A 13,674-nucleotide genomic window follows, 5' to 3' on the forward strand; every position below is an offset into this window, starting at 1 on the left:
AATAAAAAGTAAAGAAATAACAAAATGACATTTTTTGGATTTGCCAGTCCTTGTTTATCGCTTTGAGCACTGCTTAATAGTGAAAAATGTAACAATCGCTTTGAGCACTGTTCAAGAGTGAAGAAGCGGTGTGCTCGTTACCACTTTCACAACTGTTGAAGAGTGAAGAATAGACAATAGCAGTGAGAGCGAGCGCATGCACATTTGTAACCCAATCCTTTCGTTTTAGGGCCGGCTTTGTTTTGGGTTTTTTGTTTTTTCAGTTTCTGACAAACACTTGTGCTTGTTCCTCAAGCGCCTGCGTGGGCGACAGTTGTCAGTGGATCCCGGGGGTGAAGGGCTACTGCTGCTGCATCTCCCAGTCTGCAACAAATGAGGCGTTGTGCCCCTATTCGCCCCTCGAAAGAACTGCAGTTCCCAGCAGCCTGAGCGTCTCGCCAAAAACCAGCAATGGCTACGGTGCTGTCCAGGGCGTTAAAGCTGCCAGGTAAGGGACCGTTAGGGGATAGTGTGAGATCTGGGTTCAGAGGAGGTTTCTGGCGCCGAGCATCACCAGGTTCCGAGGAAGGTGGGGGACTGTGACGCCACTGAATGTGGCAGAGGTGTGCAGGTTGCATTATTAAACACGTTCCTTGCCACCTAAATGCCCCTTTGCCACAAAGGGCAGCGGGGTGTGCAGGAGGCGGACCACCTACTGTCATGAAAAAATCATTTTGCTGCAAGGACGCCCCATTGTTTTGTGGGGCTGGGTTTAAAGGAATGTGCTGCCCTCACCAGTGTCGTCCTCTATGGAGCTGCGAAGTAAGAACCGTATATAACAAACAGTGCCTATGCCAAATGGATGAATCATTTGTACACTGCTCGCTCGCATTATGGATTTATGCATACAGTTACCCGGGCAGACGACTAACCAACGTACAGATGGGTATGCATGCTGATCCTGGCACAGCACAGGTTAAGCTGAAATTGTATTTGTATAGAGTTTACTGCCCCTGATGAGGTGTTGAAGCTCTTTGTGGCGAGTAGCACCCTACTCCGGAACCCAAGAGGTTAATAGTACATTAATATTTTTATTTTCTTTGTGCAGTAGTTCTGTTTAGGTTGTGCTCCTGGTTTCTTGTGTGTTTAGTTGAGTTTAGCGTAGGGATAGAGTGATGATAATAGATTTGAATGTTGGGTGCGCTGGTCTGGATTAGCATTACTCAGTTGGCCCTGGAGGGTCCCCAAGTGTTTGTTTAGTGTTTGCAATTCACGTGTGAGGCTTACCTTGCAGCTTCCATGCCCTGAGCTTTAGCCCCAGGCATTCAGTTAATGTATGTAGTTGTCTGCTCAGAGAAAATATTTACTTTGTTTTTTTCCCGTGGCATTTTAAGGGGGTTAGTCACATTTCACATTTGATGTAGTACAATTTATATATTTTTTTCGATTTGGCCTAGATACATTTTTAGTTATTTCTTAGCCTCTTTAATAACACACAAAACTAGTGGTTAGACAAACTGCAAGCTTTCCTTGCATAACCTTTTCTGTGTTTTTGATGGACCGCCTTAAGTGTCAAGGGTATGTCCAGATATGGTTTCCATGCTCACTGTGCCATTGGAACCAAGCTACTCCTGACTGATGAGCGCCTATCAGGGTGAAACCGGTTTCGGGGTGCTTGTGTTTTACTTCAGGGAAGACCTGGACTGTTACCACTGGAGCAGAAGTTGCATAAGGCTGGGCCCAAACTGAGGTGTTGAAATGCTAAGGAGCGATTGCCAGCGGTTAGACACATTGCAAGCATTATTTTCATCACCTTCTGCGTATTTTGATGTATGTATCTCATAGACCTGGTTGAATTCGTGCACAGATCACATCAGGGGCGTGGGTTGTCTACTTGTCAAAGGGCCAAAATGCAACAAAAATCTACAAGTCCTGTAGAGAACGTAATTTGTCTAACCTACTCTCTAAATTATATGTACGAGCACAGAAACATTAACATTATTAGATTATTTCATTTCCAGAAACCGACAAAAATTGCTTTGCAACAATGCTAAAATAAAATCTATTTTTGCTGTGAAAAGTAAAATTTTTGTGATTCACCCAAAAAGACTGAGAAACAATATTAATAGTTCTTGAATAATTACTTTCAAGAATCCAGTTCGATTTGGATTAGATTCGCCGCTGTGCCATACCTGGCTTGCTTGTTCTCTGAACATCACTCAGGGCCACCCCAGCATCACTCGGGGCCACCACAGCCTCACTCGGGGCCACCACAGCCTCACTCGGGGCCACCACAGCCTCACTCGGGGCCACCACAGCATCACTCGGGGCCACCACAGCATCACTCGGGGCCACCACAGCATCACTCGGGGCCACCACAGCATCACTCAGGGCCACCACAGCATCACTCAGGGCCACAACAATATTACTCTGGGCCACCACGGCATCACTCGGGGCCACCCCAGCATCACTCGGGGCCAGAACAATATTACTCTGCGCCACCCCAGCATCACTCTGGCCACCCCCAGCATCACTCGGGGCCACCCAAAGCATCACTCGGGGCCACCCCCAGCATCACTCGGGGCCACCCCCAGCATCACTCGGGGCCACCCCCAGCATCACTCGGGGCCACCCCCAGCATCACTCGGGCCACCCCAGCATCACCTGGGGCCACCCCAGCATCACCTTAGGGCCACCCCAGCATCACCTGGGGCCACCCCAGCATCACCCGGGGCCACCCCAGCATCACTCGAGGCCACCCCAGCATCACTCGGAGCCACCCCAGCATCACTCGGGCCCACCCCAGCATCACTCGGGGCCACCCCAGCATCACTCGGGGCCACCCCAGCATCACTCGGGGCCACCCCAGCATCACTCGGGGCCACCCCAGCATCACTCGGGGCCACCCCAGCATCACTCGGGACCACCCCAGCATCACTCGGGGCCACCCCAGCATCACTCGGGGCCACCCCAGCATCACTCTGGCCACCCCAGCATCACTCAGGGCCACAACAATATTACTCTGCGCCACCACGGCATCACTCGGGCCACCCCCAGCATCACTCGGCGCCACCCCAGCATCACTCGGGGCCACCCCAGCATCACTCGGGCCACCCCAGCATCACTCGGGCCACCCCAGCATCACTCGGGCCACCCCAGCATCACTCGGGGCCACCCCAGCATCACTCGAGGCCACCTCAGCATCACTCGGGACCACCCCAGCATCACTCGGGACCACCCCAGCATCACTCGGGCCACCCCAGCATCACTCGGGGCCACCCCAGCATCACTCAGGGCCACAACAATATTACTCTGCGCCACCACGGCATCACTCGGGCCACCCCCAGCATCACTCGGCGCCACCCCAGCATCACTCGGCGGCACCCCAGCATCACTCGGGGCCACCCCAGCATCACTCGGGGCCACCCCAGCATCACTCGGGGCCACCCCAGCATCACTCAGGGCCACAACAATATTACTCTGCGCCACCACGGCATCACTCGGGGCCACCCCAGCATCACTCGGGGCCACCCCAGCATCACTCGGGGCCCCACCCCAGCATCACTCGGGGGGCCACCCCAGCATCACTCGGGGGGCCACCCCAGCATCACTCGGGGCCCCACCCCAGCATCACTCGGGGCCCCACCCCAGCATCACTCGGGGCCACCCCAGCATCACTCGGGGCCACCCCAGCATCACTCGGGGCCCACCCCAGCATCACTCGGGGCCCACCCCAGCATCACTCGGGGCCCACCCCAGCATCACTCGGGGCCCACCCCAGCATCACTCGGGGCCCACCCCAGCATCACTCGGGCCCACCCCAGCATCACTCGGGCCCACCCCAGCATCACTCGGGCCCACCCCAGCATCACCCGGGCCCACCCCAGCATCACCCGGGCCCACCCCAGCATCACCCGGGCCCACCCCAGCATCACTCGGGCCCACCCCAGCATCACTCGGGCCCACCCCAGCATCACTCGGGCCCACCCCAGCATCACTCGGGCCCACCCCAGCATCACTCGGGCCCACCCCAGCATCACTCGGGCCCACCCCAGCATCACTCGGGCCCACCCCAGCATCACTCGGGCCCACCCCAGCATCACTCGGGCCCACCCCAGCATCACTCGGGCACACCACAGCATCACTCAGGGTCACAACAATATTACTCTGCGCCACCACGGCATCACTCGGGGCCACCCCCAGCATCACTCGGGGCCACCCCCAGCATCACTCGGGGCCACCCCAGCCTCACGCAGGGCCACAACAATATTACTCTGCGCCACCCCGGCATCACTCGGGCCACCCCCAGCATCACTAGGGGCCACTCCCAGCATCACTCGGGGCCACCCCCAGCATCACTCGGGGCCACCCCCAGCATCACTCGGGGCCACCCCCAGCATCACTCGGGGCCACCCCCAGCATCACTCGGGGCCACCCCCAGCATCACTCGGGCCCACCCCAGCATCACTCGGGCCCACCCCAGCATCACTCGGGCCCACCCCAGCATCACTCGGGCCCACCCCAGCATCACTCGGGCCCACCCCAGCATCACTCGGGCCCACCCCAGCATCACTCGGGCCCACCCCAGCATCACTCGGGGCCACAACAATATTACTCGGGGCCACAACAATATTACTCTGCGCCACCACAGCATCACTCTGGCCCACCCCCAGCATCACTCGAGGCCACCCCAGCATCACTCGAGGCCACCCCAGCATCACTCGGGGCCACCCCAGCATCACTCGGGGCCACCCCAGCATCACTCGGGGCCACCCCAGCATCACTCGGGCCCACCCCAGCATCACTCGGGCCCACCCCAGCATCACTCAGGGCCACAACAATATTACTCTGCGCCACCACGGCATCACTCGGGCACACCACAGCATCACTCGGGCACACCACAGCATCACTCGGGCACACCACAGCATCACTCAGGGCCACAACAATATTACTCTGCGCCACCACGGCATCACTCGGGGCCACCCCCAGCATCACTCGGGGCCACCCCAGCCTCACGCAGGGCCACAACAATATTACTCTGCGCCACCCCGGCATCACTCGGGCCACCCCCAGCATCACTAGGGGCACTCCCAGCATCACTAGGGGCCACTCCCAGCATCACTCGGGGCCACCCCCAGCATCACTCGGGGCCACCCCCAGCATCACTCGGGGCCACCCCCAGCATCACTCGGGGCCACCCCCAGCATCACTCGGGGCCACCCCCAGCATCACTCGGGGCCACCCCCAGCATCACTCGGGGCCACCCCCAGCATCACTCGGGGCCACCCCCAGCATCACTCGGGGCCACCCCCAGCATCACTCGGGGCCACCCCCAGCATCACTCGGGGCCACCGCCAGCATCACTCGGGGCCACCGCCAGCATCACTCGGGGCCACCGCCAGCATCACTCGGGGCCACCCCCAGCATCACTCGGGGCCACCCCCAGCATCACTCGGGGCCACCCCAGCATCACTCGGGCCCACCCCAGCATCACTCGGGCCCACCCCAGCATCACTCGGGCCCACCCCAGCATCACTCGGGCCCACCCCAGCATCACTCGGGCCCACCCCAGCATCACTCGGGCCCACCACAGCATCACTCGGGCCCACCACAGCATCACTCAGGGCCACAACATATTACTCTGCGCCACCACGGCATCACTCGGGGCCACCCCCAGCATCACTCGGGGCTACCCCAGCATCACGCAGGGCCACAACAATATTACTCTGCCCCACCCCAGCATCACTCGGGCCACCCCCAGCATCACTCGGGGCCACCCCCAGCATCACTCGGGGCCACCCCCAGCATCACTCGGGGCCACCCCCAGCATCACTCGGGGCCACCCCCAGCATCACTCGGGGCCACCCCCAGCATCACTCGGGGCCACCCCCAGCATCACTCGGGGCCACCCCCAGCATCACTCGGGGCCACCCCCAGCATCACTCGGGGCCACCCCAGCATCACTCGGGGCCACCACAGCATCACTTAGCGCCACCACAGTATCACTTAGCGCCACCACAGCATCACTTAGCGCCACCACAGCATCACCCAGCACCACCACAGCATCACCGAGCACCACATCAGTATCACTCCGCATCGCCTTTTCACTAATACACCACCACATCATCATTACTCTGAAAGATCTGAGTATCATTCAGCAGCACCTCAGCATTGTCTCCGCACCAGTCACCACCCACACCGCCACTACCACCTAAGCATCACTCAGCATCACCTTAGCCTGCTCTCGGAATCTGGCATCTGTTGATTCTCCCCTAGTGTCTGGCGCCGCTAGTGTTATAATATAGGTACTAGTTCTCAACCTTACCCCTCCAATTGTTTATGCCCCCTCAAAAAAAGCTTTTACAAACAACCATTGTAATAGGCAGAAACAAGTTGCCAGCATTGCAAGAACAAAAGAAAACGGAGGAAATTTTTCATTGTAAATACTTTTTTTAATATGGCCGTTCAGTTGTACATAATGCCTTGGTCATATATAAGGTAACAAAAATGCTTCAGACACTTTTTTTATTTAAAATGTTCAGCATGCTGCACAGCAGCCACACTTCTCTACAGCACAGCTTAAAGACATTGGCAAAGTTAATAGCTCTGGCTAAACACTTATAAGGCCCCAAAGGCGAGACCATCATTTAGTTAATCATATCTTGGTAACTATAAAGGATATCCTCCTGCACATATACAATGCAAACAACCACCAGTTGTTTGTTATTAGGTGAAAGGTAGATCACGTGGTAGAACGACCAAAATTGCCCTTTGAACTGGGGAACAAGGTTCAAGTACCGACTTCTTCACATCGTCCTATGATCTGCAACAAATCACTTAATTTCCCTCTCCCTAAAGAAAACATATTAATCTGCCCTTGTGCAATATAATGTGGTGCTCCTGTAAAGTGCTGCAATTCCCTTGGGGCAAATCCCTGCTGTATGCAACTGTAAAAAGAATTTAAAGAAAGTATTTCTGACAAAAGTAAGCGTGGGTGGTGTTTTGTGCTCTGAGGGCTTCAAAAGCATATAATTGCCAACTAGTTAACCCTTCACTTAGATTGCCTCAAAACGTTACATATGTGCGTTTTCTTAATGGTTGCACATTTGCGTGTCCCAATTGCCATACATTTGCTTTTAAATATTTTCTGAAATGTGACCAAACTACATTATATCACTGAAAAATACGAAGTTTGCCATGTACAAAAAGTTCATGTAACTACTCTTTGGTTTAATCTGTAAATCTATTGTCAAACCATCTCTCCTGCTTAGTCCTCATTTATGGGCTAGGTAGCCTAAATTTGATAATACCCTGTATTATGTGGTTCTATCTATCTATCTATCTATCTATCTATCTATCTATCTATCTATCTATCTATCTATCTATCTATCTATCTATCCTACAGTGACATAATTACATGCTTGTGGTATTACCCTTGATTTAGTGATACCTTTTAGTGAGGATCTTAGAGTAAGCATGCCCCTGAAATACAAACCTAATACATTTAGAGCAATGTGTGTGGTGCCCAGATGTGCATCAGTTTTAAGCCAGTCATTCTTCAGCTTAGACATTATCACCAAAACAAGCTTTGTCGAAGGAAATAGATCAGACTTTTATGGGCTGCAATGTAGGGGGACAAACTGGCGTGGGTGCAAATTCAGGACGGTAAGTGTAAATATTCAGGACAAAGGGTCAAAGTTCAGGATAAAACTTCGGGATATAAAGTAAAGAGGATAGCACTCCTATAAAGTAACAATTATAAGGTTTGGAGCAAAATTAAGTAGCCCCCAGTAAGTGAGACTCTAATATTTGTAGAGTAAACACAAAGAAAACAAGTTATGAAGTAACATTCAATGGCAATGATAGAGTTCTGGAATATAGTCCACTTGTGTTTGTTTTCAATCTTTATTCTTGTGATTCCAAAGCACAGATTATTCCAGCAGGATAAAACATCACCAACACGTGTTTCGTCCTACACAAGGACTTTTTCAAGGCGGAAAATCAGGTGAGCTAAGTCGTCCAATGGATGTCCATAATGAAGTGATAGGCCACAGTTGGTAGAAAAGAATAGAAAGCTGCACAATAAAGCAGAAGTTGTATGCTGGTCAGCGCTCCAGATACTGTTTACTTGAGGTCATGTAACGGTCCTATACTTAGGCGTCCCAACTTACCATGGTTGTCGTTTTACTTTATTGAATCCTTTACGGTCCATGCTCGTGTGTTCAGCTATGAGAACCTGACCAGCATACAACTTCTGCTTTATTGTGCAGCTTGCGTACTAGCCGGGTCTTATGTGACCTTTGATACTGTTTCTTTGGACCGAAAGTTGCTGAAAGTTACCATACTTTGTTAATCTCTACCATTTACATTTAGAATTTCTATTCTTTTCTACCAACTGTGGCCTATCACTTCATTCTGGACATCCATTGGACGACTTAGCTCACCTGATTTTCCGCCTTGAAAAAGTCCTTGTGTAGGACGAAACACGTGTTGGTGATGTTTTATCCTGCTGGAATAATCTGTGCTTTGGAATCACAAGAATAAAGATTGAAAACAAACACAAGTGGACTATATTCCAGAACTCTATCATTGCCATTGAATGTTACTTCATAACTTGTTTTCTTTGTGTTTACTCTACAAATATTAGAGTCTCACTTACTGGGGGCTACTTAATTTTGCTCCAAACCTTATAATTGTTACTTTATAGGAGTGCTATCCTCTTTACTTTATTTGGCTTTTGTGACACACTGTATAGTGTGCACTGACGGCATCTTTAGGTGGTAGGTGCCTTGAGGGTTATAGCACCCTACATAATCACTTTTCTTCTTTTAATACAATGTGTACTTAACATAAAGATAAAGAATAACGTTTGTGTAAGGTGTTGTGCAGACATTTCCCTTTTGGGAACACTTCCGCCTTTGCTTTGTTTCTAAAACTTCGGGATATATTCAGGACAAAGGGTCAAAATTCAGGACATAACTTCAGGATAAAAGGTACGTTTTACAGACACGTCAGAGGAAGTTCCGCAATAGTATAAAAGTAAATAAGCAACCACTTAAGTACAAGTCAAAATAAGTTTATGTTAGGTAGAGACAATTGTGCACTTCACTGTTTTTCGGAATGCACGCAGCTTTGAGCAACTGTGCAGGTCTTTTTGTGGTATTTCATATGATGATAATCTATTTATATTGTTACTGCACTGGGTTGTCCAGTCTGATATTTTGTTTACAACTCATGATCCTGAGCAGGCAAGTTTACTGAGAGAAGTGGTCAGGAAGATCAGCTCTGATAGACTTTGTTACTAGCATCAAAAGATCTGAGTGCCATTGTGAGATGTAAAGCGGCACGCATAAGTGAACTAAAGGGAGTATTGCTGTGATGAACCCACATTAGGGAACGCATTAAGGGTGTTTCAGCAATTGGAACTTAAAATATGGGATCTGACTTTGCTTATGGGTGCTTCGCAGAGAGTTGCACTAGCTGACGGAAGTCACAAAGGTGCTTTTCCCTGAAGCTTTCTTAAAGAAGGCACTGTCAATACACTATTACATAGTTTATTTTTTACACCTTGCCTATTGTTACAAACACAATATACATCTCAAGCACTGCTCATGGCACTATGAGGCTCTCCCTAAAACTTTACACCTAAAACAAAGCATGCAAATATTAACAATTACTAGTGTAACATTCAAGTAGCAGTTGGGTGTCACTCAATGACATGCATGATGTATGGATCCCACACATAAGCACACAGCAAATACATAATAGTAATACATAGGCAAGGGAGTAGCCAAAAAATGTAATTACCTCCCGCTTTGAACTAAAGCTCTTGTGGCACCAAGGAAGCAAAGTAAGTCATCACAACCCTCCCCAGAAGAGCTCTCTTGTCCAAGGATCTAGCCATTCATCCTTCCATCAAACCCCTGACTTCCACCATTTCAAATGTACTATTAATTCTTTCATCCACCATTCAGTCTTTCACCATTCGTTCTGTCCTTCCATCTGTGTTCCTATCCATATCCAAACCCTTTCAACCATTTGCAACCCTATCCATTGTCTATTCTTCCATCCATCATTTCACTCATCCATCCCTCCATCCACCCTTTCACCCAATCCATCCTTTAACTCATCCGTCGACTCTTCCACCCATCCATCCATCCATCCATCCATTCATTCACTCATCCATCCAACCATTTACCCTTTCACCCAAGCCATCCTTTCACTTACTCATCCATCCACCCAGTCACTCATCCATCCATCCCTTCTCCCAGCTCTCCCCCCTCCCCTTTCACTCATGTATGCATTCTTTCACTCATCCATCTTTACATTCTTCTTTTCACTCATCCAGGCACCCGTTCGTCCATCCATTCTGCCAATCATTCATCCATGCTTTCACTCATCCATCCATTCATCCTCCCTTTTGTCTCTCCATTCCCCTTTCACTTAGCCACCCATCCTTCCAACCACCCTTCACCCATCCACTCACTCATCCATTTACTCATCCACTCATTAATCCATCCTTTGAACCTATCACTCATTCATCCTTTCACTCATCCATCAATCCTTTCACTCATCTATCCATCCTTTTGTCCATCTACCCTCCCTTTCACTCACTCGTCCATCCTTACACCCACCCTTTTACTCATCTATCTATCCATTCAGTCACCCTTTCACTTATCAGTTCATCACTTCATTCATCATTTCTCATCCATCAACCCTTTCACTCATCCATCCATCCTTTTACTGATCAATCCACCCTTTTACCCATCTATCTACCCTTCCACCCATATATTTACCCTCATCCATTCTTCCACTCACACATCCATCCATCCTTTCTCTTATTATCCATCCATTCACCCTTTCACTCATCCATTCATCCTTTCACTAATCCACCCAGTCATTTACCAATTTCTTCACTTATTCACTTACCCACCATTTCACATTAATTATGAGCTGAGCCTTTGTCTACTGATTTGCAGACAGAAGAGGCTCATAAAGAACTTCACCCTTACTGTAGTTCCTAAAGCAAGGGATGGGTGGGGTGGGAGAATGTTCACTATGCCCCTGCATATAGGCAATCTGAAAACTTGGAATTCATGAGTCATGCATGATGCATAGTGCCAGGACGTGAGGTGACTGTGACATTGGTGTAGTTTCCAGGGCTTTAAGTGGGATGAAAAAAACTGAAGGTCTCTCCAAGGGGCGTGTCTGAGGTAATTAAGAGTGTGGCTTAAAACACCTAAGCTAAAAATGTGCTGAGCATAATGCGCTGCCCAACTGGTATTTTGCTGTTTCTATCATTGCATCCAGTAACATTAGATCTACAACAAGCCATGACTATTGGCTTTGTCAATGGATGTTAGTTACATAAAATAAATAAAAAAGCAGCTACTGTGGCTTTGTTGTATATAGTATTAAAAATTATTCAGCTCTGAAATGATGAGACTGTTTAAGAACTATAACCTCTTCTTTTTAAATTCTATCCCCGGCTTCATTTCATGAACTGGCACATAGCAGCATGGGCGTTTTTGTACATTTCTTCCATCTAACCCTAACAGAATGCCCTGCCCTAGATCGAGACCCCATCGAATGTATGTTGTTATCCCGCAGTCTTCTGCAGGGAATCACAACGCGGTTGTTACAACAACAGTGTTGTGATTCCGCATACCATTACTCCGCAAGTCGGAGCAACGACTTGCGGATGGGGGCGCTTGATGTTGGAATAGTATAATTTACTATTCCAACTCCAGTCTGTGCGGACAATAGGTAAGGTGTTGGATTTTAAATCCAACCCCTAGCCCCCTCCTCCCTCCCTCCTCCGCAAGTCGTTGTTCCGATTTACGGAGTAATGGTAAGCGGAATCACAACGAGGTCGTTGTAACGACCGTGTTGTTATTCCCTGCGCGGGAAAAAGATTTGTGGTAAACGTTGTTTACCGGCCCCATCAGAGAGCTGAGGCCTCTCACAGGGGAACAGCTCTTCTCCCTTCAAGGCCCAAAATTACGGTCAAAATGTGTCAGTGAAAGGGATCCTCACAGCCATAAGATCCAAATTACGGACGGTCCTTGAAATTTACGGATGGTTGGTCACCCTACCTCCAGTCTCTCGGGTAGACCACTCATCTCCTCTCATACAGACACACCACTCACCCTACATATTGTTCACCCTCTAAGAGAGGCACACTGCTTATTACTCGGAAGGGCACATCATCCCGCTGGACTGAATAAGCACACCGTTTACCCTGAACTCACAAGCATTCCTCTCATCCCTCATCCGAACAGGCCTCACTCTGTACACACAGTGCACTCAGCTCTACCTGCACATATACGGGAAAGATCTGTAACTCGGGTACTCTAGTCATGTTGCAGTCACACAGGCACACCCCAAATCTGCGCTCATTCAGGTACCCTGCACTTTAGCAGGTACACCTGGCACTCGGGCACACTGCTCATCCTGCCCATCACTCACTCATTGCATTTCCACCCAGAGCAACCGTGGCAATGGCTCTTTGTGATCTGATCCCCACAGCTTCTCCCTGACATCCCTAACGTGTATATGTATTTTCCAGTTTATGGGGAGCAACAGGGTGGGGGTACCTGAGACACTTGACACCCAATTCATCGCTTTGAACGTTCACCAATGCCATTTGGCGAGCCTCATCGTGGTTAGCATAGGGCTGCCACACACTAGCAGGGTCAAAAAAGTAGTAGTTTCAAAAAGGAGACTAAGTAAAATCAAGTGTTTGCCTAAGATCACACATTTTGATCAAGCAGGAAGCTGGGTTAGAGACCAAACTTCTTGTTTGTTTTTGTCTCATGCCATGCAATTCAGAGACTAGATGGGTATCTCTTTCTAACATCAACGGTTAATGCTTTGTTATTAAATCTTTGAGGATAACATTAGATCACGGGTGACTTGCAGAATGCTATTGTGATTCGGGGACCATACTTAGCTTTTTCCTGCAGATTCCCTTTTTAGGTCTCCCACCTGCGATTGCAGGGGCGAAAGCCCCTGCTGTTGCAAAGCGAGTCTATTGTAATCGTTTCAGTCCTTTTTTGATTTCAAGGACTAGGCAGAGCGGACAAGAGACTGTTACGTGCACGCAGCCTGCCGGAATCGGATCAGGTCGCGTGCATGAACACGCGCTCCGATTCCGGCAGGCTCTTCACAACACATGCACAACACACATACTGCCCAACCCCCCCGCCGCGCATACACACGCATACAGAACCCCCCCGCCGAGCATACACACACGCACACACAGAACCCCCGGCGCTTACACACACACACATCTCCTACCTCATCTCAGCGTGTCTTCTCGCTCCCTTGCCCCCGCTCCTCTGGTGTGCGCGCCGGCTCCTCTGTGGTGCAGTTCCGTGCTTGTTCTAATTATCCGCAGGGTGGGGAGCGGAGCGGGGGGAGTTGCGGTTCAGGGTTCTCTCATCGTCGGGGCCCGCAGCAGCGTTAGGACCGGCTTTCCTCGGAGTCCGTGTAGGGCGGTACTCCGCCACTAGGCTCCGCCCCGGTGCAGCGCCCGCCCGGGGAAGAGGACGAACAACAGACTCCAGAGCGGGCAGACCAGCAAATTGCGGACCACGAGTGCTGGGGACACCCGCAGGCTGACAGCTGCTTCACCACACCCGCGGCCAAAACAAGGAGCCGACCTCTGCCGGAGCCCAGAGAGGAGACCGCAGC

At 50.6% G+C, this 13,674-nt stretch overlaps 1 protein-coding gene across 1 annotated transcript in view; it reads left to right on the plus strand.

The window, feature by feature from the left end:
- The first annotated feature begins 285 nt into the window (after positions 1–285).
- Positions 286–13,674, plus strand: part of FAM234B (family with sequence similarity 234 member B) — a 307,484-nt gene continuing 294,095 nt past the window's right edge. Inside the window, exon 1 of the mRNA XM_086957605.1 lies at positions 286–487. Coding sequence (XP_086813731.1) covers positions 451–487 — 37 coding nt within the window. The 5' untranslated portion in view covers positions 286–450. The remainder of the gene's footprint in view (positions 488–13,674) is intronic.

This window comes from Lissotriton vulgaris, chromosome 1_1, assembly GCF_964263255.1.
Source record: "Lissotriton vulgaris chromosome 1_1, aLisVul1.2, whole genome shotgun sequence".
In the NCBI taxonomy this organism is placed as follows: domain Eukaryota; kingdom Metazoa; phylum Chordata; class Amphibia; order Caudata; family Salamandridae; genus Lissotriton; species Lissotriton vulgaris.